General features: G+C 44.3%; 1 protein-coding gene across 3 annotated transcripts in view; it reads left to right on the top strand.

Moving 5' to 3' along the window:
- LOC111957764 (rho-related BTB domain-containing protein 2-like) overlaps positions 1-25207 on the top strand; it is an 88116-nt gene extending 62909 nt beyond the window's left edge. For all 3 annotated transcript variants that reach the window (XM_023978746.2, XM_023978745.2, XM_070436981.1), the window contains 3 exons: positions 18125-18364; positions 18721-18826; positions 19064-25207. In XM_023978746.2, the coding sequence (XP_023834514.1) occupies positions 18125-18364; positions 18721-18826; positions 19064-19242 (525 nt within the window). In that variant the 3' untranslated portion in view covers positions 19243-25207. The remainder of the gene's footprint in view (positions 1-18124; positions 18365-18720; positions 18827-19063) is intronic.
- Positions 25208-27129: the final 1922 nt, after the last annotated feature.

The following is a 27129-nucleotide window of genomic DNA, read 5'->3' as shown; positions in this document are numbered from 1 at the left end:
AGGTGCATTTATATGGTGAAAATGATCTTCCCCAAACGTGAAACTCATGCACAGCCTATGTATGCCAGTTAGGCTCTACTCTGGTTATAAAGCGGATTCATGTGATTGGGGGAAAAAGGCATGCGCTGTTCCGTGCCTTAATGCGCATGGGCATCATTCACAAGTGATAATACACCATTCACAAGTGATAGGCTAATATTGTCACCCAGCAAACTATTCTTAATTTAATTCACAATAATATGTGTGAAATTAGTTTTGATTTAGAATGGACCATTATCATGCACCTGTCCCGGAACAGGGGCATGAGAGAAAAATACATGTCATCTATGCACTTAAATAGCGAATAGAGGACGCTCTTCCCATGGTTCGTTTTCATGCCAGCCAGGTAGGCTATGTTCCTGTGTTAAAGCGAATCAATGTGCTTTAATATTAGAAAAGTTGATGAATAAAATGTAGTAAACCTAGCCTATAGAAAGCTGATGGGATCCGCCTCTTTTTAATAGAGGCCATCAAAACTCTGTTTTCTCACACAATTACATAGCCTATAGAAATGTTGCGCAACATGAGCTAATGGGCACCCATGAGGTGTTTGAATACATTTGCATTGATGTCAGAGTGATTAGAGGGACAATAGAGTGCAGAGTTCCAGGAAGTTAGCAAGTTTGGTAGGCTACTAATGACCATCAGCAGCATCAGAGCTTGGAGAAGCCCAATTACCACACATACCGCCCGCATTCCTGCCTGGTATCAACATACTGTCATTTTACAGCCTCATCTGATCGAGAAGAGGCTATTGAGGGTGGCTGAGAGAGATGGTAGAGTAGCAAACAGTATGTATCGCAAAGGGAGCTCTTTTTCCTTTGACATTTGACCCCAAGACAACAGTGTAACATGACATGCTTTCACGTTAGAGAGCTACCCATGAGCAGTACATGAGAAACAATCCAGGAACACACAACAGGCTATATATAGTAGCTAGAACACAGGATATTGTGGAACTGTGGCCCGGATGTTTCCGGATTCTCAGAGCCCCAGCATCCCTCTCCTTATCCAGGTCAGTATTCCCTGTACGGGGTGTCCGGTTACCCCCAGTTTCTCTCTAACGGCTCGGGTTCTAGAAACACTACTCCTCCTGGACAGGGCTACGGACCGGGCCGACCCACTCAGGGAGGGAGCGCCTGTCTCTGGGGGCTGTGGGTGTCTGCTGCCTGTGCCCTTCTGACGAACTAGATCCCCCAGGTATGGTTACAGGCTTTGGGTTACAGCCCTTCCAGGAAGCCGGCAGCCCCAGGACGCTGGCATGGTCCGATAGATGCTCTTACAGCCAGAATCTACAGGGAGGGAGGGTTGGGGGTTAAGGTAGAGTGGACAGGGTCATGGTGCAGGGTGGGGGTCATTTTGTCTATAAGGACATTTGTAAAACACCAAAAGCAGTGAGGGTGGGGGTCGACAGTGGAGGCTACCGGGATGCTTGCCAGTATCCATGGTAACCCTGAAAGCTTCATGTTTGTCCCATTGTGGCACTCTTTATGGGGTTTCGCTGGCACAGTGCAGTGGCCAGGTGCACATCTAACAAAGACTGAGAAACTGGACAATGTGAAGCTGTCATGTGAGATTTATATAGTGGAGCAGCCAGGATAGTGGGATAGAGTCCTAGATGCTTACGGTTGCACACTCACCTCAGTTTGAAATGACCTCAGTTTGAAATCTCGGGCACAAAAACCCTCACACATCCCTCTTTTTCCCTGCTTAGCTGGCTTGCCTTGCGGTGCATTGACAAAACCTCCGTTGGGGTGGCACCAACGTGGTTGTGAGCAGTGCCATTGTGCCTGAAGCAGGCAGATGGGTCCCCTTGTCACTAATGTATTTCCACGTGCTGTCTGAGACACACCTCCCAAAGCAAGCACCAGTTAGCCTGGAACTAGCCTCGTGCTAGTCCCATCTCCCGGCTACCTGAAGAGGTCCATCAGCTACTCCTTGGGCTACAATACCTATTTTGACAATTGGCCTGGATCCCTTTTACTGCCGACACAGAGCCCCGTCGATCCGTCTCGACATCCCCTGAAGGCCCATCCGCTAGCCTGCTAACCACGGCCCGCTAGCTGTCTAGAGCATATCGGACTGTTAGCTAAAGAGGTCCATCAGTTAATTTCTTGGACTACAATACCTATTTTGTCAATTGGCCTGGACCCTTTTACTGCTTACACGGAGCCCTGTCGATCCATCACGGCTGGTCTGCCGACGTAACCGTCCGAGGGGGCTACAACAGACTCTTCCTTCGCAACGTCCCCCTAAGGCCCTTCTGCTAGCCCCGGCACGCTAGCTGTCTGAATCGCCGTGTCTCCAGCTCGCCTAGCTACTCACTGGTCCCTATGATCACTCGGCTACGCATGCCTCTCCCTAATGTCAATATGCCTTGTCCATTGCTGTTTTGGTTAGTGATTATTGTCTTATTTCACTGTAGAGCCTCCAGCCCTGCTCAATATGCCTTAGCTAGCCCTTTTGTTCCACCTCCCACACATGCGGTGACCTCATCTGGTTTAAATGGTGTCCCTAGAGACAAAACCTCTCTCATCGTCACTCAATGCCTAGGTTTACCTCCACTGTATTCACATCCTACCATACTCTTGTCTGTACATTATGCCTTGAATCTATTCTTCCACGCCCAGAAACCTGCTCCTTTTACTCTCTGTTCCGAGCGCACTAAACGACCAGTTCTTATAGCCTTTAGCGGTACCCTTATCCTACTCCTCCTCTGTACCTCTGGTGATGTAGAGGTTAATCCAGGCCCTGCAGCGCCTAGCTCCACTCCCATTCCCCTGGCGCTCTCATTTGTTGACTTCTGTAACTGTAAAAGCCTTGGTTTCATGCATGTTAACATTAGAAGCCTCCTCCCTAAGTTTGTTTTATTCAGTGTTTTAGCACACTCTGCCAACCCGAATGTCCTAGCCATGTCTGAATCCTGGCTTAGGAAGGCCACAAAAAAACAGAAATGTCCATCCCTAACTATAACATTTTCCGACAAGATAGACCTGCCGAAGGGGGTGGAGTTGCAATCTACTGCAGAGATAGCCTGCAGAGTTCTGTCATACTATCCAGGTCTGTGCCCAAACAATTCAAGCTTCTACTTCTAAAAATCCACCTTTCTAGAAACAAGTCTCTCACCGTTGCCGCTTGTTATAGACCACCTTCAGCCCCAGCTGTGCACTGAACACCATATGTGAATTGATTGCCCCCCATCTATCTTCAGAGCTCGTACTCTTTGGTGACCTAAACTGGGACATACTTAACACCCCGGCCGTCCTACAATCTAGGCTAGATGCCCTCAATCTCACACAGATGATCAATGAACCTACCAGGTAGAACCCCAAATCTGTAAACACGGGCACCCTCATAGATATCATCCTGACCAACCTGCCCTCTAAATACACCTCTGCCTCATTGCCTGCGTCCGTAATGGGTCTGCGGTCAAACCACCACACATCATCACTGTCAAACACTCCCTAAAACACTTCAGCGAGCAGGCTTTTCTAATCGACCTGGCCCGGTATCCTGGAAGGGTATTGACCTCATTCCGTCAGTAGAGGATGCCTGGTTATTCAAAAGTGCTTTCCTCACCATCTTAAATAAGCATGCCCCATTCAAAAAATGTAGAACCAGGAACAGATATAACTCTTGGTTCACTCCAGATCTGACTGTCCTTGACCAGCACAAAAACATCCTGTGGTGTACTGCATTAGCATTGAATAGCCCCCGCGATATGCAACTTTTCAGGGAAGTTAGGAACCAATATACACAGGCAGTTAGGAAAGCAAAGGCTAGCTTTTTCAAATTGAAATTTGCATCCTGTAGCACTAACTCCAAAATGTTCTGGGACACTGTAAAGTCCATGGCGAATAAGAGCACCTCCTCCCAGCTGCCCACTGCACTGAGGCTAGGAAACACTGTCACCACCGATAAATCCACGATAATTGAGAATTTCAATAAGCATTTTTCTACGGCTGGCCATGCTTTCAACCTGGCCACTCCTACCCCGGTCAACAGCCCTGCACCCCCCACAGCAACTCGCCCAAGCGTCCCCCATTTCTCCTTCACCCAAATCCAGATAGCTGATGTTCTGAAAGAGTTGTGAAATCTGGACCCCTACAAATCAGCTGGGCTAGACAATCTGGACCCTCTCTTTCTAAAATTATCCGCTGCAATTGTTGCAACCCCTATTACTAGCCTGTTCAACCTCTCTTTCGTATCGTCTGAGATCCCCAAAGATTGTAAAGCTGCCACGGTCATCCCCCTCTTCAAAGGGGGTGACACTCTAGATCCAAACTGTTACAGACCTATATCTATCCTACCCTGCCTTTCTAAGGTCTTCGAAAGCCAAGTTAACAAACAGATCACCGACCATTTTGAATTTCACCGTACCTTCTCCGCTATGCAATCTGGTTTACGAGCTGGTCATAGGTGCACCTCAGCCACGCTCTAGGTCCTAAACGATATCATAACCACCATTGATAAAAGACAATGCTGTGCAGCCGTATTCATCGACCTGGCCAAAGCTTTCGACTCTGTCAATCACCACATTCTTATCGGCAGACTCAACAGCCTTGGTTTCTCAAATGACTGCCTCACCTGGTTCACCAACTACTTCTCAGACAGAGTTCAGTGTGTCAAATCGGAGGGCCTGTTGTCCGGACCTCTGGCAGTCTCTATGGGGGTGCCACAGGGTTCAATTCTCGGGCCGACTCTTTTCTCTGTATACATCAATAATGTCGCTCTTGCTGCTGGTCATTCTCTGATCCATGTCTACGCAGACGACACCATTCTGTATACTTCTGGCCCTTCTTTGGACACTGTGTTAACTAACCTCCAGACAAGCTCCAATGCCAACTCTCCTTCCGTGGCCTCCAACTGCACTTAAATGCAAGTAAAACTAAATGCATGCTCTTCAACCGATCTCTGCCTGCACCTGCCTGCCCGTCCAGCATCACTACTCTGGCGGGTTCTGATTTAGAATATGTGGACAACTACAAAAACCTAGGTGTCTGGTTAGACTGTAAACTCTCCTTCCAGACTCACATTAAGCATCTCCAATCCAAAATTAAATCTAGAATCAGCTTCCTATTTCGCAACAAAGCATCATGCACTCATGCTGCCAAACACTCTCGTAAAACTGACTATCCTACCGATCCTTGACGTCAGTGATGTCATTTACAAAATAGCCTCAACACTCTATTCAGCAAATTGGATTTAGTCTATCACAGTGCCATCCGTTTTGTCACCAAAGCCCATATACTACCCACCACTGCGACCTGTATGCTCTCGTTGGCTTGCCCTCGCTTCAAATTCGTTGCCAAACCCACTGGCTCCAGGTCATCTATAAGTCTTTGCTAGGTAAAGCCCCGCCTTATCTCAGCTCACTGGTCACCATAGCAGCACCCACCCATAGCACACGCTCTGGTATATTTTGTCCTTTGGCCTCATTTCCTTCCGGTTCTCTGCTGGCAATTACTGGAACAAATTGCAAAAATCACTGAAGCTGGAGACTCATATCTCCCTCAGTAACTTTCATTATCAGCTGTCAGAGCAACTCACAGATCATTGCACCTGTAAATAGCTCATCTAACTACCTCATCCCCATATTGTTATTCATTTTTTTGCTCCTTTGCTCCTTTGCACCCCAGTATCTCTAGTAGTATCTCTACTTGCACATTCATCTTCTGCACATCTTTCACTCCAGTGTTTAATTGCTAAATTGTAATTACTTCACCACCATGGCCTATTTATTGCCTTACCTCTCTAATCTTACCTCATTTGCACTCACTGTATATAGATTTTTTCTCTATTGTATAATTTGTTTATTCCAAGTGTAACTCCAAGTGTAACAACTGTGTTGTTGTTTGTGTCTCACTGCTTTGCTTTATCTTGGCCAGGTCGCAGTTGTAAATGAGAACTTGTTCTCAACTGGCCTACCTGGTTAAATAAAAATTTGAAATCTGACTGGTGAGTGTCTGGCTATTTTCTGAGCCAGCCTCAATGGAGCAGAGGCGAGACACTTGATGTAGCACTCAACACAGACGCTCAAAAGGAGGGAATTTTTTTGTTGTTGCTTTGCTTAGCAGCAAGGCCCTGGAATGACAGTTTTTCAGGCTCCTCTCTATTCAGGAGGAAAATAACTCGGAGAGGGGGTCAGGGTTGAAAAGAAGAAAGAAGAAGTGAAACTCGACTAGTGAAAGGAAAACAAAACGAGAGAGAGAGGTTGAAAAGAGACTTCTGAAAAAGGGCGTGGGAGGCGAGAGCACTTGTCAGAGCGGCGGTTGCGCGTGGAGAAGCGTGCGTCTTTGGAGTCTCTGACCAAACCGTGTACTGTACCGTGACTCATCTCGCGCCTCTGTTTCAAAGTGTGTCGAGTTTCACTTCTTCTTTCTTCTTTTCAACCCTGACCACCCCTCGGAGTTATTTTCCTCCTGAATAGAGCGGAGCCTGAAAAAACTGTCGTTCCAGGACCTTGCTGCTAAGCAAAGCAACAACAACAAAAAATGTCCTCTGTTTGAGCGAGACTGGATTTCTATCTGTCTGCCATTAGCCAGCACAGTGCTTTCTTTAACACCTTTCCCTTTGAGTTGTCTCGCCACACTCCACTTTCACTTCCTTCACACGTAATTTTAGACTCACTCTTCGTGTTCATGCAGTGCTGTGAAAACACTGCTATTCTGGTCCTGCCAACGATTAACTCAATAAGCCCCTCCCTGATTGGATAGTTTGGTTTGAATGCCCTTCTGATGATGAGTAAGGAGTTCATCAAAGTTCATCTGAACAGCACCCACAAAGAATCATACAAACAATTGCAGGATAACGACAAGTTATTAGTAGCTGCATGTCAGGACAACCAACTTTAGCAGTTTGCAATTAAAGAGCAGAAACATGACAACCCAATACAAATGAGTCTGAAAAAGAGAAGAAGCACTGGTTAATTTATTCTTCCAGTGTGGCAAGTCCACAAGATTAGCCAGCCTTCAGGAAATTCTACCAAACACTTGGTCCCAAATGTAAAAGTCCTGTCACTGCTAGAGTAAATGAGTTGATTGTTTTGCAAATGGATACAGCAACTCAGTTAGTTAATGAGATTCTTGAAAGAGCCATGGAAAAATAACCCTGTGTGTAGACCGATGGATCAAGAAAGGACTGACTGTTTCGCTTATGGGCATATCAGCCTGCTTCTATCACCCCTCCTCCAACAAGGCACAGCATGCATCGCTCAACCTCCAGAGCTGGCCATAGCTTTGAACGGCGCGGCAGAAATGTCTGAATCTGAGTTGGACAATGACGATTATCCTTTTACATCCAAGTCACGTTTAAGATTGATTTATAATTTAAACCTAACTGGAAAATAGGGTTAGGTTGTAGAGAGTCAAAGGACCATAAATGTAATAAGAAACCTTAGTTGCTGGCTTAAGGCCGGTAGCAACCACTACAGAATGTCCGGTCAGAATAATAATCCATTAAAGAACCGTTATCTGTAATAAACCTTTCCTAAAGACATCTGGACTTGTTCTTGCCGGACAGACCTGTGGCAGTGGAACCATATACACTGGTACCTACTGCTCATTGTTCATGGTCCTCCCGGATCAGCTCTTAGTATTTTTTATGAACCAAACTTATGACTTGACCCATCACCCAGTGGCAAGAAGTGACATTTATAGGCCTACGACACATAAATGACTCCTAGCCTCCCACACGTAACCCAAACCGGCTGCGCGCGTGCGCCATCGTGCATACATTTATTTTGCCCCCCCACACCAAACGCGATCACGACACGCAGGTTAAAATATCAAAACAAACTCTGAACCAATTACATTAATTTGGGGACAGGTCGAAAAGCATTAAACACGTATGGCAATTTAGCTAGCTAGCTTGCACTTGCTAGCTAACGTTAATTTGTCCTATTTAGCTACCTTGCTGTTGCTAGCTACTTTGTCCTGGGATATAAACATTGAGTTGTTATTTTACCTGAAATGCACAAGGACCTCTACTCCGACAATTAATCCACACATAAAACGGCCAACCTAATCGTTTCTAGTCATCTCTCCTCCTTCCAGGCTTTTTCATCTTTGAACTTATATGGTGATCGCATCTAAACTTTCATTGTATTACCACGACAACCGGCAACAAAGTTCGTCTTTCAATCACCCACGTGGGTATAACCAATGAGGAGATGGCACGTGGGTACCTGCTTCTATAAACCAATGAGGAGATGACTTTCAGTGCGATCTGCGTCAGAAATAGGAAAGACTTCTATTTTTAGCCCTTGGCGTCGCAGACGCTCGTTGGCACGCGCCAGCAGTGTGGGTGCAATAATTGAATAACATGGATTTCTAAATGTATTTTGCGACGCTCGCGCACGCGATGTGTCCGGTCTGGTCAGCATGTAAGGCTACTTTCTGTCCATAACACTAAAAATATAAAAACGAAATAGAAATTATTTTATAAAACTCAAACTACATAAAAACGAGTAAATCAGGTTTGAAAACTAACTGAAACTCAACAGAATTTAAAATAAAAATCTAAAAAACGAATAGAAATTAAAGCTAATAGAAGAATCACTAAACTATAATAACCTCCTGTGGTTTTCCATATTAGTGTGTGTGCCCCAGTGGCTTATCTCTGGCTAGTTCAGTGTGAAAGCCTGTCACATTCCTCTCACACAAGACTAACGGTGACAGGAGACACGATGAAAGGGGTGAAGGAAGGGAGGGAGAGACAGGGTACGTTTGCAACAGAAGTATAATGGTAGGAGGCGTTTCTGCCACCACGCTCCAGCTCCTCTTGCTCTCCTCTCTCTCCTCTCTTTCTCTTTCAAAATCTTTCTCGTGGTGGTAACGGCAGTTTGGTTTCTGACGACGTGCCGTTTGACATTTTGACACCGCTTACTTCAATTCCCCCCCCCCCCCCCCCCCGGCTACCTTTTCTCTGTCGTGTTCTCTAAAGTTACTTGTCTCCATTTCCTCTTTTTCTGTCAACCAATCACTTCTTAAACCAATGAGGGTGAGTTGGGAAAGGATGCTGAATGACAGAAAAATCTAGCTCATCCCTAAATTGCCCTGGGCCCCCATAACGTTCCCTGTGTCTCCCTGTCTCTGTGTCTCTGGTGACCTAGCGCTGTGTCCCTTCATTTCCCCGCTCCTCTGTCTGGGCGAGAGAACTTTGAACAGGAGCGTCCACCTGTGTCTCTACCTTGAACTTTCCGCCATAATAAAGGGTCACTGCCATGCTGACATTCTCCTAATTGGCACAGAGACAGGCAGGTGAGGGGCACCTGAGGAAGGACCCCTGTGGTTCCCATAGCTCTACCCACCTCTAACCCTCTCCTGGCTAGACCACATGGCATTGCTCAATAGTGGTGTTGAGACTGCTCTGAGACTTTTTAAAATGTGTTCTTTTAATACAACCTTTTGACCAACATATTGGGCTGAAAGGATGAAATGTAAAACAGAAAATGTAATTGAATCACTACCTTGGTCAGAACTTACCTGACGCTAAGCACAGTTATAATGTATTATGAACATTTATTTTTTCTGCTCTAATTACGTTGATAACCAGTTTTTAATAGCAATAAGGCACCTCAGGGGTTTTCCCTGGTCCCTGGTTCGAATCCAGGCTGCATCACATCCGGCCGTGATTGTGAGTGCCAGAGGGCGGCGCACAATTGGTCCAGCGTCTTCCAGGTTTGGCCGGGGTAGGCCGTCATTGTAAATAAGAATTTGTTCTTAACTGACTTTGCCTAGTTAAATAAAATAAAACATAAAAAATACTCAAGTAGTTTTTTTTTATATCTGTACTATACTATTTATATTTTTGACAACTTGTACTTTTACTCCACTACATTCCTAAAGAAAATAATGTGCTTTTTACTCCATACATTTTCCCTGACACCCAAAATTACCTTTTTAATTTTCAATGCTTAGCAGGACACGAAAATGGTCCAATTCACTCACTTATCAAGAGTGAGTGGTCATCCCTACTGCCTCAGTTCTCACTAAACACAAATACTTTGTCTGCGTATTGTAGTGTGCCCCTGGCTATCTGTAAAAAATCTGTCTGATGTGCATATTATAAGCAATTTTAAATTATTTATACTTTAACTTTTATACTTATGTATATTTAAAACCAAATACTTTTAGACTTTTACTGGGTGACTATCACTTTTACTTCAGTCATTTTCTATTAAGATATCTTTACTTTTACTCAAGTATGATTGTGGGTACTTTCTCCACCACCATATGTTGCGAAGTGCCTGGATACAGCCCTTAGCCGTGGTATATTGGCCATATACCGCACCCCCTTGTGCCTTATTGCTTAACAACCCCTAGTGGTCAGAGTGGTGCAAAGTTTAAAAAATGTATATGCTGTGTGTGCGCATGTGTGTGAGGGCGGGTGGGAGAAGATGAGGAGAAGGGGTTTACCATGGTCCGATGTTGCAATCTGCAGTCCCAGCAGTTTTCTTTCTATCCCTCCCAAAATCGCCCCCTGTAAACTCCTTGGCCGTCACTGTGGCAGTGGGAATAAGTGTGCCTTTTGTTTGCTCTCCTCTCAGGAGAGAAACACACTTGGACCCTCTCCAGGTTCTGAACAAGTTTCAAGATGGAGGGGGGGGTCATGGCCTACCGTCAACTAATACACTGCACTAAGGATAGAGTAGTCTTCATGAATCTGGTATTTTCTTAACAGAACTTCTCCTCGGACACTTTTCTCCAGTGGCAGTGTTCATTTTGGCAGCTGATTTAGATTTAGTTTTAGTCTTAAAATACCTTTTAGTCTTAGTCACATTTTAGTAATTTCATCCATTGTTAGTTTTAGTCATTATCAGTCGACTTAAACTAGACCATTTTTGGCTAGTTTTAGTCACAACCATTTTAGTCACATAGTCAGTGTATTTTCTTCTATTAAATAATGAATATTTAGGCAGATGGCCTTGTCCAACTAGGCCTACTATCCCCTCGTATAGATTGATATTGTAGCTGATTGTAACTAATGCCAGCCATAGTTAACCATATAGGCTTAAAGCCTTGGCTACAGGTTATACAATTAACAGCTCTGATTTTCTCCCCGCCATAACCAACAAGGGGGTAAATAAGTTGGTTTCCTTAAAGGGTAGAATTTGAGCTTTCCAAAAATTCCAAAGCTATTACTGTCCTCCTAATATTCAACAAATAGCATTCATTTTCCCTGTAGAATAAGGCAACCGCAACTCGCATTCGAGGACCGCAGCGCGAGATGAATGAATGAATAGAAGCGCACATGGAAAAGAAGGACTTCGGATGTGATCAAAGCGAAAATAGCCTACATGAAAGTAAGAGAGAGGTTAAACATTGTTTCTATACTGAACAAAAATATAAACTTGACATGCATCAGTTTCAATGACGGATGGCTTATCTTTGCAAACCAGAAATGCTCACTAACAGGGATGTGAACAAATTGTCCACAACATTTTAGAGAAATAAGCTTTTTGTGAGTATGAAAAATTACTGGGGTCTTTTATTTCAGCTCATGAAACATGGGACCAACACTTTACATGTTGCGTTTATATTTTTGTTAAGTATAGTTGAGGTTAGTTACAAGTCAAATGTCCTGGCTTCGCATCAGTTCAAAAGATTGACGAGTGACATAAGTGGCCACCTGGGAGCTGTGTAGGAGGGCTGGGCAGATCAACTCAATCTGACCCTGCAGCTGAAAGATGTCAATTCTGCCAATGAGAGGATGGTCTGCATGCATGTTTAGGATTGGACAAAACTGATGAAAAGCAGCTTCATGTCAAATGATATGTCCATTGATCTCGCATGGAATCCTCGTCTCGTTAGATGTTCGTCAACTAAAATGAGAAGTGATTTGTAATCCTTTTTTTGCATGGGCATTTCGTCTGATTGTCGTCATAGTTTTAGTCAGGAAAAATAGGTTGTTGACGAGTATCTTTCATCATGGCTATTGTTGACAAAATTAACACTGATCCGGTGTGCGTGAGGTTAAATGTTTTCCTGAACCGAACTCTTCAAAGAACCACACACCCACATGTCTATTGCACCTCAGCCCAGCCCATTCTGCCTGTATGGGTAGCTCTGATCAGCCTGTGTGCTACTGCTCCAACAACAGACAATCTTATTGGAGCAGGACACAGTGAGAAGCAAACAGTGAGCGAATATTACCTTATTTTCTGCAGCTGTACTTTTGTACTTGTTTTATCTGGATATGGGGACACATTAGCCTTTTCTTTTTGTGTGTACTGCTCCATTTTGGATGTGCTTACGTAAATGGTCCAGTCAGAGGTGTTTTCTCCTCGGTCCATCCCACAGCTCTGCTTCAAGCTCTGTCCCACAATGACATCCAAGCCATCTATGCCACGTGCGGCGACTGGACCAGTGTGGTTATTCTGGGGTGCTTTGAGGTTGTTACCCTTAGCTACAGCGCTAGCTAGCTTCAACGCCCCCCTGGCAGGCCGGGGCTTTCATCTCTGGCAGGATCAAAAGGTTCTACTCGAACTGGAGACGGACTGCCCTTCACCTTGCACAACCCCATTCACCCACGCTACTTCCTGTGACATCACTCTGACATCACTTTACTTACGAGATCCACCCACCAATGCCCTTACATTGAAGGTTGGTGTTAGAGTTGAATATTTTCCCGGGATATTGCAAATGTTCCATCCCGAGAATAAATTACTTTTTCCCGGGTAACCCGGTATTTCCTGCCAAAACAGGAAATGTCATTCAAAAGCATTAAAGCATATAAATATGTCTGGATTTGATTAGAGCATAAAAATTCAAACCTGATGCTACCTGAGCCTGATGAGCCATATATTAAATACATTTTATGAGCCCTACATTAATGGTATTTAATGAGCACAAGCCCAAAAAAGACCAAATACAGTACAGAGCCTACACATAATTCCCCATAACCAAAAACAGGTTTGTAGACAATTTTGCAAATGTATTAAAATGTTTAAAAATATATCTTATTTACATAAGTAATCAGACCCTCTGCTATGAGACTTCAAATTGAGCTCAGGTGCATCCTGTTTCCATTGATCATCCTTGAGATGTTTCTACGACTTGATTGGAGTCCACCTGTGGTAAATTCAATTGATTGGACATGATTTGGAAAGGCACACACCTGTCTATGTAAGGACCCACAGTTGACAGTGCATGTCAGAGCAAAAACCAAGCTATGAGGTCGAAGAAATTGTCCATAGATTGTGTCGAGGCATAGATCTGGAGAAGTGTATCAAGACATTTCTGCAGCATTGAAGGTTCCCAAGAACACAGTGGCCTCCCTCATTCTTATGGAAGAAGTTTGGAACCACCATGAGCAATCGGGGGAGAAGGGCCTTGGTCAGAGAGGTGACCAAGAACCTGATGGTCACTCTGACAGAGCCCCAAAGTTCCTCTGCGGAGAAGGGAGAACCTTCCAGAAGGACAACCATCTCTGCAGCACTCCACCAATCAGGCCTTTATGGTAGAGTGGCCTGACGGAAGCCACTCTTCAGTAAAAGGCACGTGACAGCCCGCTTGGAGTTTGTCAAAAGTCACCTAAAGACTCTCAGAACATGAGAAACAAGATTCTCTGGTCTGATGAAACCAAGTTTGAACTCTTTGGCCTGAATGCAAAGTGTCACGTCTGGAGGAAATCTGGCACCATCCCTATGGTGAAGCACTTATGTAAATGTCCTTTTTCAGTTTATTACATTTGCAAAACAATAATCTCTTTCTGTTTTGTCATTATGGGGTAATATGTGTAGATTGAGGTGAAGAAAATATGTAATCCCTTCTAGAATAAGGCTGTGACGTAACAAAATGTGGAAAAAGTGAAGGGGTCTGAATACTTTCCGAATGCACTGTATATGATATAGGCTACTGCACATTAGGCTACTGCACAAAGAAAAACATAAAATCACATAGATGTGGCTAGCTCTCCTGGGTAAATACATGAAACCATCTCCAGTAGGCTAATTTTTGAGTGTGAACTGTATTACTGTATTGTATGGGCTGGAATTACGCACGTCGTTCAAACCATGGTAAAGCAGAAGAAAACATGCAATTCTGGTTTAGCACAAAGTTACAAGTATAGGCTATTGAATTTGATTTTAATTTTGAAATATACTAGGGCCTATTTGTATAATTAGTAGGTTGACGCATATATACCTTTTCATAATGTTTCCCCTAATGCTATTAGCCTACCTCCTCTTTCTGTCTCTTGTTGCTTCTTTCCTTCCTCGCTTTCAACAGTTAAATGGAATACGTTGTGTTGTCCTTGTCCATCATTCTAATGACATTCTTACAATACAGTACTAGAATTAGATGCAGATGTCGATCACTTCTCTTCACGAAGATGGAATGGTTATGGGTCTGAATAAATAACTGCTATAGCCTACCGCCATCGCGCGTTCGTTCTTCTTTCAAACTACCCGTGAGTTCTATTGGGCTACTGTATTTAACATTCAGCAAACAAAAGAGCGTGCTTCCCTTGGAATAGTCTTGGTATAAGAAATGAAAAAATAAATAAATAAATGATGTCCAGCAAGCTATTCTAGTCTAGCTTTTCCTGCATGGGACTCCAAGAGCTAAGGAGTGTTTTTTAAGGAGAGGCCAGCGGAGCACAGGCGCTTGTGTATTGCGCAAAAGACAGAGGCTATACGTTAGAAGCTTATTATTCATAACCAATCATGAATTTGCTAAATATAAGGCTAATGCTGCATTGAATGTATTACCTGAAAGAGGTAGGATAGGACATCTATATACAGTACAGGACTATATATCAATCTATACTTAACAAAAATATAAATGCAACATGCAACAATCTCAACGATTTTACTGAGTTACAGTTCATATAAGGAAATATGTCAATTGAAATACATTTAATAGGCCCTAATCTATGGATTTCACATGAGCCAATCAGAAGGAGTTTTTCCTTACAAAAGGGCTTTATTACAGACAGAAATACTCCTCAGTTTCATCAACTGTCTGGGTGGCTGGTCTCAGATGATCCCGCAGGTAAAGAAGCCAGATGTGGTGGTCCTGGGCTGGTGTGATTACATGTGGTCTGCAGTTGTGAAGCCGGTTGGACATACTGCCAAATTCTATAAAAAATACATTATGGTAGAGAAATTAACATTCAATTCTCTGGCAACAGTTCTGGTGGACATTCCTTCAGTGAGCAGGAATGTCCACCAGAACTTGAGGCATCTGTGGTGTTGTTGTGTGACAAAACTGCACATTTTAGAGTGGCCTTTTATTGTCCCCAGCACAAGGTGCACCTGTGTAATGATCATGCTGTTTAATCAGTTTCTTGATATGTCACACCTGTCAACTGGATGGATTATCTTGGCGAAGGAGAAATGCACAATAACAGGGATGTAAACAAATTTGTTCTCATAAACTTAGTCTCGGGCCTAACACCCGTGCAAATATATCCTCCAAACACCGGCTTCTCTGGCATTATCACTTAAATAACTACTAAATTAAGAAACTGCCCTTTTTCAGCATCCTGTCTTTCAAAGGTTATTCGTAAAAATCCAAATAACTCCACAGATCTTCACTGTAAAGGGTTTAAACACTGTTTCCCATGCTTGTTCAATGAACCATAAACAATTAATGAACATGTACCTGTGGAACGGTCGTTAAGACACTAACAGCTTTCAGACAGTAGGCAATTAAGGTCACAATTATGAAAACTTAGGACACTAAATAGGCCTTTCTACTAACTCTGGAAAAACACAAAAAGAAAGATGCCCAGGGTCCCTGCTCATCTGCATGAACATGCCTTAGGCATGCTGCAAGGAGGCATGAGGACTGCAGATGTGTCCAGGGCAATACATTTCAATGTCCGTACTGTGAGACGCCTAAGACAGCGCTACAGGGAGACAGGACGGACAGCTGATCGTCCTCGCAGTGGCAGCAGACCATGTGTAATAACACCTGCACAGGATCGGTGCATCCGAACATCACACCTGCAGGACAGGTACAGGATGGCAACAACAACTGCTCGAGTTACACCAGGAACGCACAATCTCTCCATCAGTGCTCAGACTGTCCACAGTAGACTGAGAGAGGCTGGACTGAGGGCTCTTAGGCCTGTTGTAAGGCAGGTCCTCACCAGACATCACCGGCAACATCGTCGCGTATGGGCACAAACCCACCGTCGCTGGACCAGAGAGGACTGGCAAAAAGTGCTCTTTTTTTTCACCTTTATTTAACCAGGTAGGCAAGTTGAGAACAAGTTCTCATTTACAATTGCGACCTGGCCAAGATAAAGCAAAGCAGTTCGACACATACAACAACACAGAGTTACACATGGAGTAAAACAAACATACAGTCAATAATGCAGTAGAAAAATAAGTCTATATACAATGTGAGCAAATGAGGTGAGATAAGGGAGGTAAAGGCAAAAAAAGGCCATGGTGGCGAAGTAAATACAATATAGCAAGTAAAACACTGGAATGGTAGATTTGCGGTGGAAGAATGTGCAAAGTAGAAATAGAAATAATGGGGTGCAAAGGAGCTAAATAAATAAATACAGTAGGGGAAGAGGTAGTTGTTGGGCTAAATTATAGATTGGCTATGTACAGGTGCAGTAATCTGTGAGCTGCTCTGACAGCTGGTGCTTAAAGCTAGTGAGGGAGATAAGTGTTTCCAGCTTCAGAGATTTTTGTAGTTCGTTCCAGTCATTGGCAGCAGAGAACTGGAAGGAGAGGCGGCCAAAGGAGGAATTGGTTTTGGGGGTGACCAGAGAGATATACCTGCTGGAGCGCGTGCTACAGGTGGGTGCTGCTATGGTGACCAGCGAGCTGAGATAAGGGGGGACTTTACCTAGCAGGGTCTTGTATATGACCTGGAGCCAGTGGGTTTGGTGATGAGTATGAAGCGAGGGCCAGCCAACGAGAGRGTACAGGTCGCAGTGGTGGGTAGGTAGTATATTGGGCTTTGGTGACAAAATGGATGCCACTGTGATAGACTGCATCCAATTTATTGAGTAGGGGGCTATTTTGTAAATTACATCGCCGAAGTCGAGGATTGGTAGGATGGTCAGTTTTACGAGGGTGTTTGGCAGCATGAGTGAAGGATGCTTTGTTGCGAAATAGGAAGCCAATTCTAGATTTAACTTTGGATTGGAGATGTTTGATGTGAGTCTGAAAGGAGAGTTTACAGTCTAACCAGACACCTAGGTATTTGTAGTTGTCCACATATTCTAAGTCAGAACCGTCCAGAGTAGTGATGCTGACTAGTCGCCGTTTTGTCTCACCGGGGGTGATGGTCGGATTCGCGTTTTTCGTCAAAGGAATGAGCATTACACCGAGGCCTGTACTCTGGAGCGGGATCGATTTGGAGGTGGAGGGTCCTTCATGGTCTGGGGCGGTGTGTCACAGCATCGCCGGACTGAGCTTGTTGTCATTGCAGGCAATCTCAACGCTGTGCGTTACAGGGAAGACATCCTCCTCCCTCATGTGGTACCCTTCCTGCAGGCTCATCCTGACATGACCCTCCAGCATGACAATGCCATCAGCCATACTGCTAGTTCTGTGATTTCCTTCCTGCAAGACAGGAATGTCAGTGTTCTGCCATGGCCAGCGAAGAGCCCGGATCCCCATTGAGCACGTCTGGGACCAGTTGGATAGGAGGGTGAGGGCTAGGGCCATTCCCCCCAGAAATGTCAGGAAACTTGCAGGTGCCTTGGTGGAAGAGTGTGGGATAACATCTCGCAGCAAGAACTAGCAAATCTGGTGCAGTCCATGAGGAGGAGATGCACTGCAGTACTTAATGCAGCTGGTGGCCACACCAGATACTGACTGTTACTTGACCCCCCCCCCCTCCCCCCCCCCCCCCTCCCCCTTTGTTCAGGGACACATTATTTAATTTCTATTAGTCACATGTCTGTGGAACTTGTTCAGTTTATGTCTCAATTGTTGAATCTTGTTATGTTCATACAAATATTTACACGTGTTAAGTTTGCTGAAAGTAAACGCAGTTGACAGTGAGAGGACGTTTCTTTTTTTGCTGAGTTTAGAAGACATAGTATTATTATTTTCTAATTCACAAAATTTGAATCTCTATCCAACTTTCTCTCCCCTCTCCCCCTCCTCCAGGTGTCCATCCCTGACACCAGTAGCTCCTGTATGCGTGCAGTGTTGGAGTTCATGTACAGTGGGCTGCTTTCGCCCTGTCCTGACCTGGAGCCTATTGAGCTTATCGTCCTATCCAACCGGCTGTGTCTGCCACGCCTTGTTGCCCTCACAGAGCAGCATGCTGTGAATGAGCTGCTCCAGTGGGCGATGAAGGGAGTGGACATCGACGGACAGGTGCTGGCTTACCTGGAGTTGGCTCAGGTGAGTCTTTACACGTACCGTATACTCTGAATGACAGTTGTACTGATGACACTGTTACAGCAATACACATAATACAAATACTACATTTTGTTGTTCGGAAAATACTATTTCACTGGAGAGAACATTCTAATTGATATCCAAGAAGGATCGGACCACCCTATAGTTCATGCCTATATCAGATACCCAACTGTAGAAAACTTTGTTCTACAATGACAGGTGACATTCATCTTTAAAAGTCATTTGTCCACTTCCCATTCAAGTTCATCTTTCTTATTTGTAAAGTAAGAAAGTTTGAGGTCTTGTTTTTCATTGGACCTTTTTGATGGACTGATCACCTATTCATTCATCCCTTGCAGTTCCACAATGCCAAGCAGTTGTATGCCTGGTGTCTCCATCACATCTGCACCAACTACAACAGCGTCTGTCGCAAGTTCCCTAAAGACATGAAGGTCATGTCTCCAGGTACAGACCGCATTCCCTCTCTCTTGTCTACGTCTTTGTGTGTCTCCTCGTCCGCTCTATTCTACATTTCTCATCTCCTTTGTACCTCCAGTCCCACCTCCAATCCCCAACTTCGCTCCCCATCTCTCACTTGTCTCTCACGTTACTTTTTGGTCCCTTATATTCACGCTTTCTTTCTCTTTCTATATCTATTTATGTATCTCTTACGTTCTCTCCCCCCTCTCTCTCTGCATGTAGATAACCAGAGGCACTTTGAGAAGCAGCGGTGGCCTCCAGTGTGGTTCCTGAAGGAGGAGGACCGCTACCTGCGCTCTCAGAAGGAGCGCGAGCGCGAGGAGGAGATCCTACGCAAGCTGCGCACCAAGAGAGGCTGGTGCTTCTCGAGACACCCGTCCTCCTCGCCCCACGTCTCCTGAGGCTGTCACCCCTCCATGACCCCTCCTGCTTCTGACCTCTCACCCCTCAACCCAGACTAAGGAAGCCAGCTATGAGTCTAGCACCTCTCCATGACGGGAGAGCCAAGTCTACCTTCTGTACGATTGTGTGTGGGTTTGGGTGGGTGGTTATAGGCCAGGCTTGGGCAGTTCTCTGTGCCCAAGATGGTCTCACCTCGCTGGGCCTCAGTGACCAGTCCAGTGCTGCCTCCTCCCCCTGAGATCCACCCACCAGCCTGGGGGTGACGAGACTGGGAACAAAAGGGCTCTCTCTCTCTGCCCCTCAGTCACACAGAAGCTAAAGACCATTCCACAGACCACTGCTAAGACTCCCCTATGGGGAGGTTACCTCTGCCTTCACGTCTATTAGACTGTTAGCGCACTGGACAAGACCAGCAGCCAGGGGGCGCCAGCTCTGCTTCGACACACACGGAAGGATGCTTTGTTTGGTTTTATTTCGCTTAGGGATTTGACATGAGAGTAGAGCCCATCCCAGAGTTGGGTGTTTTGCCTCAGAGTCTCTGACCACCACCTATGCCTGTCTGACTTCTCTTCCACAGACTTTGTCCTCCACTTTGGACAGGTTTGACACCATTTTTGTTTTCTCCCGGGTTTCATCCCACTGAAGCTCCATGTTGGAGGTTTGAATCCCAAATGTTGCCCTAGACTGTTCTAGAATCAGCTGTGCAAGGGAGGGGCAGTAGACGTGGTAGTCTGGGTTTAGGTACCTGCTCAAGCAAAGGTGGTGGTTTGCGGTTCAAGTACCCATCGTGATCCCCCACATAACACCAAGAGGAGAGGCCAACAGTGCTGAACAAATCCCCCTCAATGACATTCAAAGTGAACACTTGATAGCAATTCTGGATCAGAGGGCTTTTTTATACCACTGCCATGGGAGGGAGTAAGAAGCCGAACTGAACAGATTTCTTCTTGCTCTGTCTTAATTGACCACTAGGGTGCCGCTCAGCCAGCCTGCCTTAACTCCCCCGTACCACAGGGGGCAGCACTGCTCAGGGTTCCATCATCAACCCTCACCGGGAGCAAACAGGAGTTTTCTCCCCTGCCTGCATATATCCTTAATTCTAGTTTCTTTTAACTTTATTTTATTACAGCTGTATTTGAAAGTCAACTGTAGTCTTTTGTCCTCAACTGAGTGTTGAAAGCACATGTATTATACCAAAAAATGAAGCTGGGGACATGTTCTCTCCCTTGTGTCTCCTTGCCATCCTCTCCTTGCCTCCTCCATAACATGGCAAATATGGGGAGGAAGGGAATACGGTATTAGGAATAGAGGAAGATAACTTTTTGATCCCCCTCAGCATGTTTTTATAAAGCTGCAATGTCAGGTAAAACCCAGGTGTCACTGCAGGACTTCTACTCCTTTAGCTGGAATTGAAAATGGTACTCAGGATGTCCACTAAAATGACAGTATGTTTATGACACACACACTTTAAACATACATACATACACACACAAAATTTACACTTGTACCTGTCTTTTCGGTCCACACTTTTTGGGGGGTTTATGTCTGCCCAGTCCTTCGTCAGTGTTAATATACGGAAATCTTTCAATCTACACATATAGTGTTACGTTCAGATGTGATGCACTAGGGTTATTTTTTTCTTATTCAAAGGTGTCTAATAGATTTTAGGTTAGTGAATATATTCATAGTATTATGAATTTCAATGTTGGTCTTTTCAGTATGAGTAGAGCTACGCTTAAAAGTTGAATCTTTCCATCTATTTAACCACATGCTGTCGTTTTCAATGCTGTATCAGACCAAATATTTCACTTGCTTTCAATTTCTTGCGCTGCAGAGTGCAGTTCTGTTTTCATTGTGAGGGAGTGTGCCGTTTCAGCCATTTGTTCACAAAGGGAATGTGTAGCTCCATCTTTCAGTTGAATGCTATGGAGTTGGATTTTGGACGGCTGCGAACATCTTAATAACCCACTGTGCCTTCAAGATCTTAATCAATCCAAGACATTGTGTATTACAACAGGCATGTTGGAAGAAGAAAACAATAACTAACAAAGCATTATTACTCTATTTTATTGCCGCCTTTTTGCACAAAAGTGGTAGTTATGTGAAAAGAGGAGACTTTGTGACACGTTTTTCTTTACCACCGTCGTTCTATTTGTGGATTTGAGATTTCCACCCCCCGGCTTTACCCAGGTGACTGTGGGAGATAGATGGATAGCGTGAAGTGTGGCTCTTTTTTTTAGCTTTTCTTCACGGGACGCGTGTTCTAGTCATCAACAGCTACTGAAATAGCTATGCGATAGGATCTCACGAGACCCAAGTGAGAATTGGGCTGATTTTTACCCCCCCAAAAAACCTGCAAACCTGCATATTTGGAAGTGGAACACGGAAATAGTCCTTACGCCCCTATTTCGGACTAGGATATTGGAACATTAATCTGGGGTTGACATGGGGACATAGAGATATTTGACTTCCATGACACCTTTCAATGCCCCAAGGATGAGCTATTAAAGTTGTCTTACTAATGGTAGACATGCCCTACAAAGCCTTCCCTCATGGAAGTGCACATCCACTATTAGGAAGCGGAGTACAGTGTAAGGTAGTGGTATACAGTTGCAGACAGGTTCTGCAAAGGATAATAGTAGAGCTGATTGATTCAGTCTCTGGTAATGCTTACACACCCAGTCTCACCCACCCAGGCCAGAGAGGCAGGTCTCTCCCTCGTCTTCCTCCCACGTCTGAGTCTCCCTCCGGGGCTGCAGACCCCAGCGGTGCTCCCGGAGAGTCTCTGGGTCTTCGGGGTGGTCAGTGAAAACACAGGCCGTACGTTAGTAGGTGAAGGGGCTGTCAGTATTGTAAGTTCTCTCAGACTGTTTCTGTTTGGGGAAACTGATTTAGTCTGCCACTACAAACCAGCAGATTACCCTCTGTAATGCCCTAGTGACCAAGGTTTAGACACCTGTGATCTAGGGGATACTAAAGCTTACTATGAGAATACTGGTTGCCTTGTGTGAATGCTGTTCAACACTTGTGGGATGTGGTTATTATTTTTGCGTCATGGTCTAATTTTGGTTTTGTAATGGCACTTTTCGCAGGTTTTCAGTGTCGGATTGCACTCTCCTTCCTTTTGTGTCTTTTTAGCTCTGACTTTTTGTGCTTGGCGTGGACAATTCTTTAACGAGGTTGTTTAAAAAAATTAAAAAAATATAAAAAAAAGTGATATTTTGTAGCATGGGGATCTTCCTTTCTCCCTTACCTGTCCATGTGGCTTTCTGGGCTTTATTGAGTGTGTATCTGTCTCGTCATGCTCACATGCAAAGGTCAAACTGTGCTCAGCTGTAGTATCGTAATATTAGTGGCTCAAATGGAAGCCTCTGTCTATTATGTGTGACGCCTCTCAAGTCAATCATACTATTGTAATTGTATATAATATTATCATCATACGTTCAGTTGGGTTGAGTACAGCCCAAATGTAACATCATTGGGATCTCATCACAGCATTGAGGGGTACACAGGAATATGTGTACATGTCAATAACTAATGACAATAGTTATGGACGTTAGCAAGATGTGTTGCTTCTTGTACCGTGTTAAAGCAGTATTTTACCAGGTGTGGGACCATGGTTTCCACAGGATTTGACATCTCGGGTGCTAGTACAGTACGTAGTTTGTGCTCACGTTCTAACACTATGAATTCATACACCTTGGGAATGTCCTATTTATAAATCGGGCAGCCTTGGGAGCTACAGTGAGAGGAATGTTTTGATTGGGCTGAAATGCATGTATGCACAAGGAAACAAATTACCGTTTGGCTTTGAACAGCTATCAATAGTTGACCCACATTGCCCCCTATTGGCCTATTTCTGTAACTATAATTTGAAACATAACGTTAACTCCAGACTCTTTTGATGTCACTTTCACATCACCTTAATTTGTATCAGCTCAAGAGTGTAGTATTGGCCAAAGAAAACATGAGTATTGCTGAGAATTTGAAGAATATTTTCGAACATGCCGCTTACTGACAGAGAACCCCTTGTTGTTTTTGTTTGCCCCTAGTCTGGCGTCTCCTGTGCCTTTCGAGATAACCTCGTGCTGTTGCCTGTCTCCCTGAGCCCTCCTGTAGAGCCTCTAGCGGTCAAACAGGGAAATGGTTCCAATTGTTTTTTCCACCATTCATTTTTCTGTTCAGGAATTTTAGAAACACTTAAAATAAGGGCTGTGTTTTGTTTAGGCTTACCCTGCCTTGGCGTTTTGATAACCATGTAAATATCTGTCGGACAAGGTAACATTTATCACTATATTTAGCTCTGTTTACTTTCAGACTCGAAAATTCTAATCAGCATCAAAGTAGACATCATGCAAGACTACAAATCCCTGCAAGCTCATGCACGTCATCTGTAACTGACACCTTTGCTAACTGGTTTTGTGTCAATTTAAAACATGCACAAGACAGTTTACATAATACATAACATGGTAAAAATTGAATGGTGGAAAAACGATTATGACTCATACCATGGTACTCTATAGGCTTACTGTACATATGAGGGGCCTCCAAACCACTGCCTTCTGGGTTCAGGTTGGCACCCACCATGCAGGCTAAAAACACATGCGCACACACATTTGACGAGGCAGGTTTCCTCCTTGTCTCTTAGTGCCTGTGGATTGACCAATGATTCCGCCATCCTATGCTGTGTACCAAAGGGGCTATATGTTGTTGAGGCCTACAGTAGTCTACAGTAGCTGTGGCGTACACAGTGCATAAGGCCCCTGACTTGGAGCTTGACAAATATGTCACCCAAACCTTGTCGTCACATCATCCAAACCAAGCTAGGCTGTAGATAGTAAATTGTTGAGAAGACATTGAGAACCAACAGATTTCAGGTTCATGAACACACGGATCTTTTGCACGTGGCAGTCTGTCGAGGCATGCACTTTCTGTTTATTATGTAGCCTTAAGTTTACACTGTGTGTGTACTAATGGATTATTAAACCAAGTTTTACCAGCTTGCCTCAGCAGTCACAAATGGCTTCAACCCAACTCTGGCTCCTGCTCTCGCTCTCTCTCTCTCTCCTTGTGGCAGAGATGGCACTAGTGTGGATGAATATGTATGAACGTTCCAATTTGTAAGTCGCTCTGGATAAGAGCGTCTGCTAAATGACTTAAATGTAAATGTAGAACTGGGCTATTCATTAGAGATGTTGTGAACCTTCCCAAGGTGTAGGGCGGGGAGTCCCACCAATAAAGAAGGGGACAGCATCCACAACATGTGATGTTGAGCACTACAGTGTCTACCATTTTTTTACACAAAATGGCGGAACTGCTCCTCTGCCGCAATGATACTCTACAGTTAATTTTGTAAACCTAATCTCCACTTGTTTGACCCAAAACTGTGTGTTACGCCGTGTTCACTTGCTAGTCGGAACTCGGAAACTCCGAAATGTCCGACTTGCTAACTTGTGGAACGGGGCACGTGTATAACTACAACCAGTTAGCAAGTGGCACATTTTAGAGTTTTAATAGTTCCAATGAGCACATGAAGGCGTCATTAGCCCAGGACAGAGAGAGCTGGGAGGGGGAGGGACAGAAGCCTTGGTAGGTTGTAGGTGTATCTCTGCTCTGTGACATTTTCAGTGTGACTTATACATCGTATTAATATGCACTTTTGCTTCCCTCTTCTCATTTCAAATGAATATTGGTATTAACTGCTTGTGTTAATATGTTTATGAAACTGAAAAAGCACACAGACACACACAACACACCACATACACACAATATTAAGGGCTTTTTTAAAAGACAACAATCAGAATGTTTTGCTGCTTTTGCAAAAATGTTTTGAATAATCCTTTGTAATATTTTTTAACCACTGATTTGTAAAAAATGAAATGAAAAAGGAAACAAAGTATAATTTTTTTGCCGTTTCAGTATTTTAATGTTTCACCTGGCTTTTAATTAAACCCTAAGAAAATATGCTATATTTGTCCTTTTGTCTTTTGAGCCTATTGTTCTATATCAATTCTCAATGATGCTTCTTGTGCACAGAAATGTTTTAGAAACTGTGTGTGTGTGTGTGTGTGTGTGTGTGTGTGTGTGTGTGTGTGTGTGTGTGTGTGTGTGTGTGTGTGTGTGTGTGTGTGTGTGTGTGACAAGTGGGAACATTTCACCGGTACCCACAAGGAAACAGGCTATTTTAGGCTTAGGAGTTAGGGTTAGAATTAGGTTTAGGAGCTAGGATTAGGATTAGGGAAAATAGGATTTTGAATGTGAATCAGTTGTTTGGTCCTCACTAGGATAGTAAAATGTGTGTGTGTGTCGTGTCTGTGTCAGGGGAAAGCAACTGCCCCCTCATTGAAACCACGGAGGTTCAAGGGCAACCGCAGGTACTGCAGGCATCGTTAGAACAGAACAGTATCCCCTGTTATGGTGATTTTAAAAAGGTGATCTTCGTGGTCAATCTTTGTGTAAATAAAATAAATGTTTGAAAGACAATCATGTTACCAAAAGTTCCTTCTAATACACCAAATGTATGTCCTTGATTTTTTTTAATTTTAAATCACACAAAGAAGGAACAATTTAGTTCAGTTTGACATTTATTGTCCTGAGTCTTGCCCTGGAGGCAGAAATGAGCGGTTTCTGCTCGACGGACCAGCTGCAAAGTCAAAAATAGCTATATTGTAAAACTTTATGAAAACGAAAATGTGCTTTTTGGACTTAATTTAAGGTACTGTAAGTGTTAGACATTGGGGTTTAACATTGTGGTTAGGGTTAGGTTTAAAATCAGATTTTATGACTTTGTGGCTATGCAGCTTGTGACCACTGCATAGCTGCATCCAGTACATGAGTCATCTCAATAAATGCTAACCCGCTAATTTAGTTGCTAATTGTTGTATAAAGATGGCGCTTGGATGCATAGCCGCAATTATCGGGCTCCTAACCAATTTTGTTATTTAGTTTGTGAGCTTAGCAGACGAGCGAAATGCTTTCTATACTCGCTTCGAGGCAAGCAACACTGAACCATGTGTGAGAGCACCAGCTGATCACGCTCTCCTTTGCCGATGTGAGTAAGATCTTTAAACAGGTTAACATTCTCAAGGCCGCAGGGCCAGACGGATTAACAGGATGCGTACTCAGATCATGCACTGACCAGCTGGCAAGTGCCTTTCTTCACTGACATTTTCAACCTTTCCCTGACGCAGTCTGTAATACCTACATGTTTTAAGCAGACCACCATAGTCCCTGTGCTGAAGAACGCCAAGGTAACCTATATAAATGACTATTGCCCCTGGCACTCACATCTGTAGCCATGAAATGCTTTGAAAGGCTGGTCATGGCTCATATCAAAACCATCATCCCAGAAACCCTTGACCCACTCCAATTCACATACCGCCCAAACAGATCCACAGATGAGGCAATCTCAATTTCTCACCTGGACAAATGGAACACCTATGTGAGAATGCTGTTCATTGATTACAGCTCAGCTTACAACAACAAATAGTGGCCTCCAAGCTCATCACTAAGCTAAGGTTCCTGGGACTGAACACCTCCCTCTGCAACTGGATCCTGGATTTCCTGAAGGGATGACCCCAAGTGGTGACGGTAGGCAACAACACATCCGCCACACTGACCCTCAACACGGGGGCCCTTCATGGGTGCGTGCTTAGTCCCCTCCTGTACTTCCTGTTCACACACGACTGAGTGACTGCGCACGACTCCAACACCATCATCAAGTCTGCCGATCATTGTCCTATCGTGGTCCACACACACCAACACAGTCGTGACGAGGGCACAACAATGCCACTTCCCCCTCAGGAGGCTGAAAAGATGGGCCCTCAGATCCTCAAAAAGTTCTACAGCTGCACCATTGAGTGCATCTTAACTGGCTGCATCACTGC

This window comes from Salvelinus sp. IW2-2015, linkage group LG33 (assembly GCF_002910315.2).
Source record: "Salvelinus sp. IW2-2015 linkage group LG33, ASM291031v2, whole genome shotgun sequence".
In the NCBI taxonomy this organism is placed as follows: domain Eukaryota; kingdom Metazoa; phylum Chordata; class Actinopteri; order Salmoniformes; family Salmonidae; genus Salvelinus; species Salvelinus sp. IW2-2015.
Note: the sequence above shows the minus strand (reverse complement) of the source record. Positions and strands in the feature narration are given on the sequence as shown.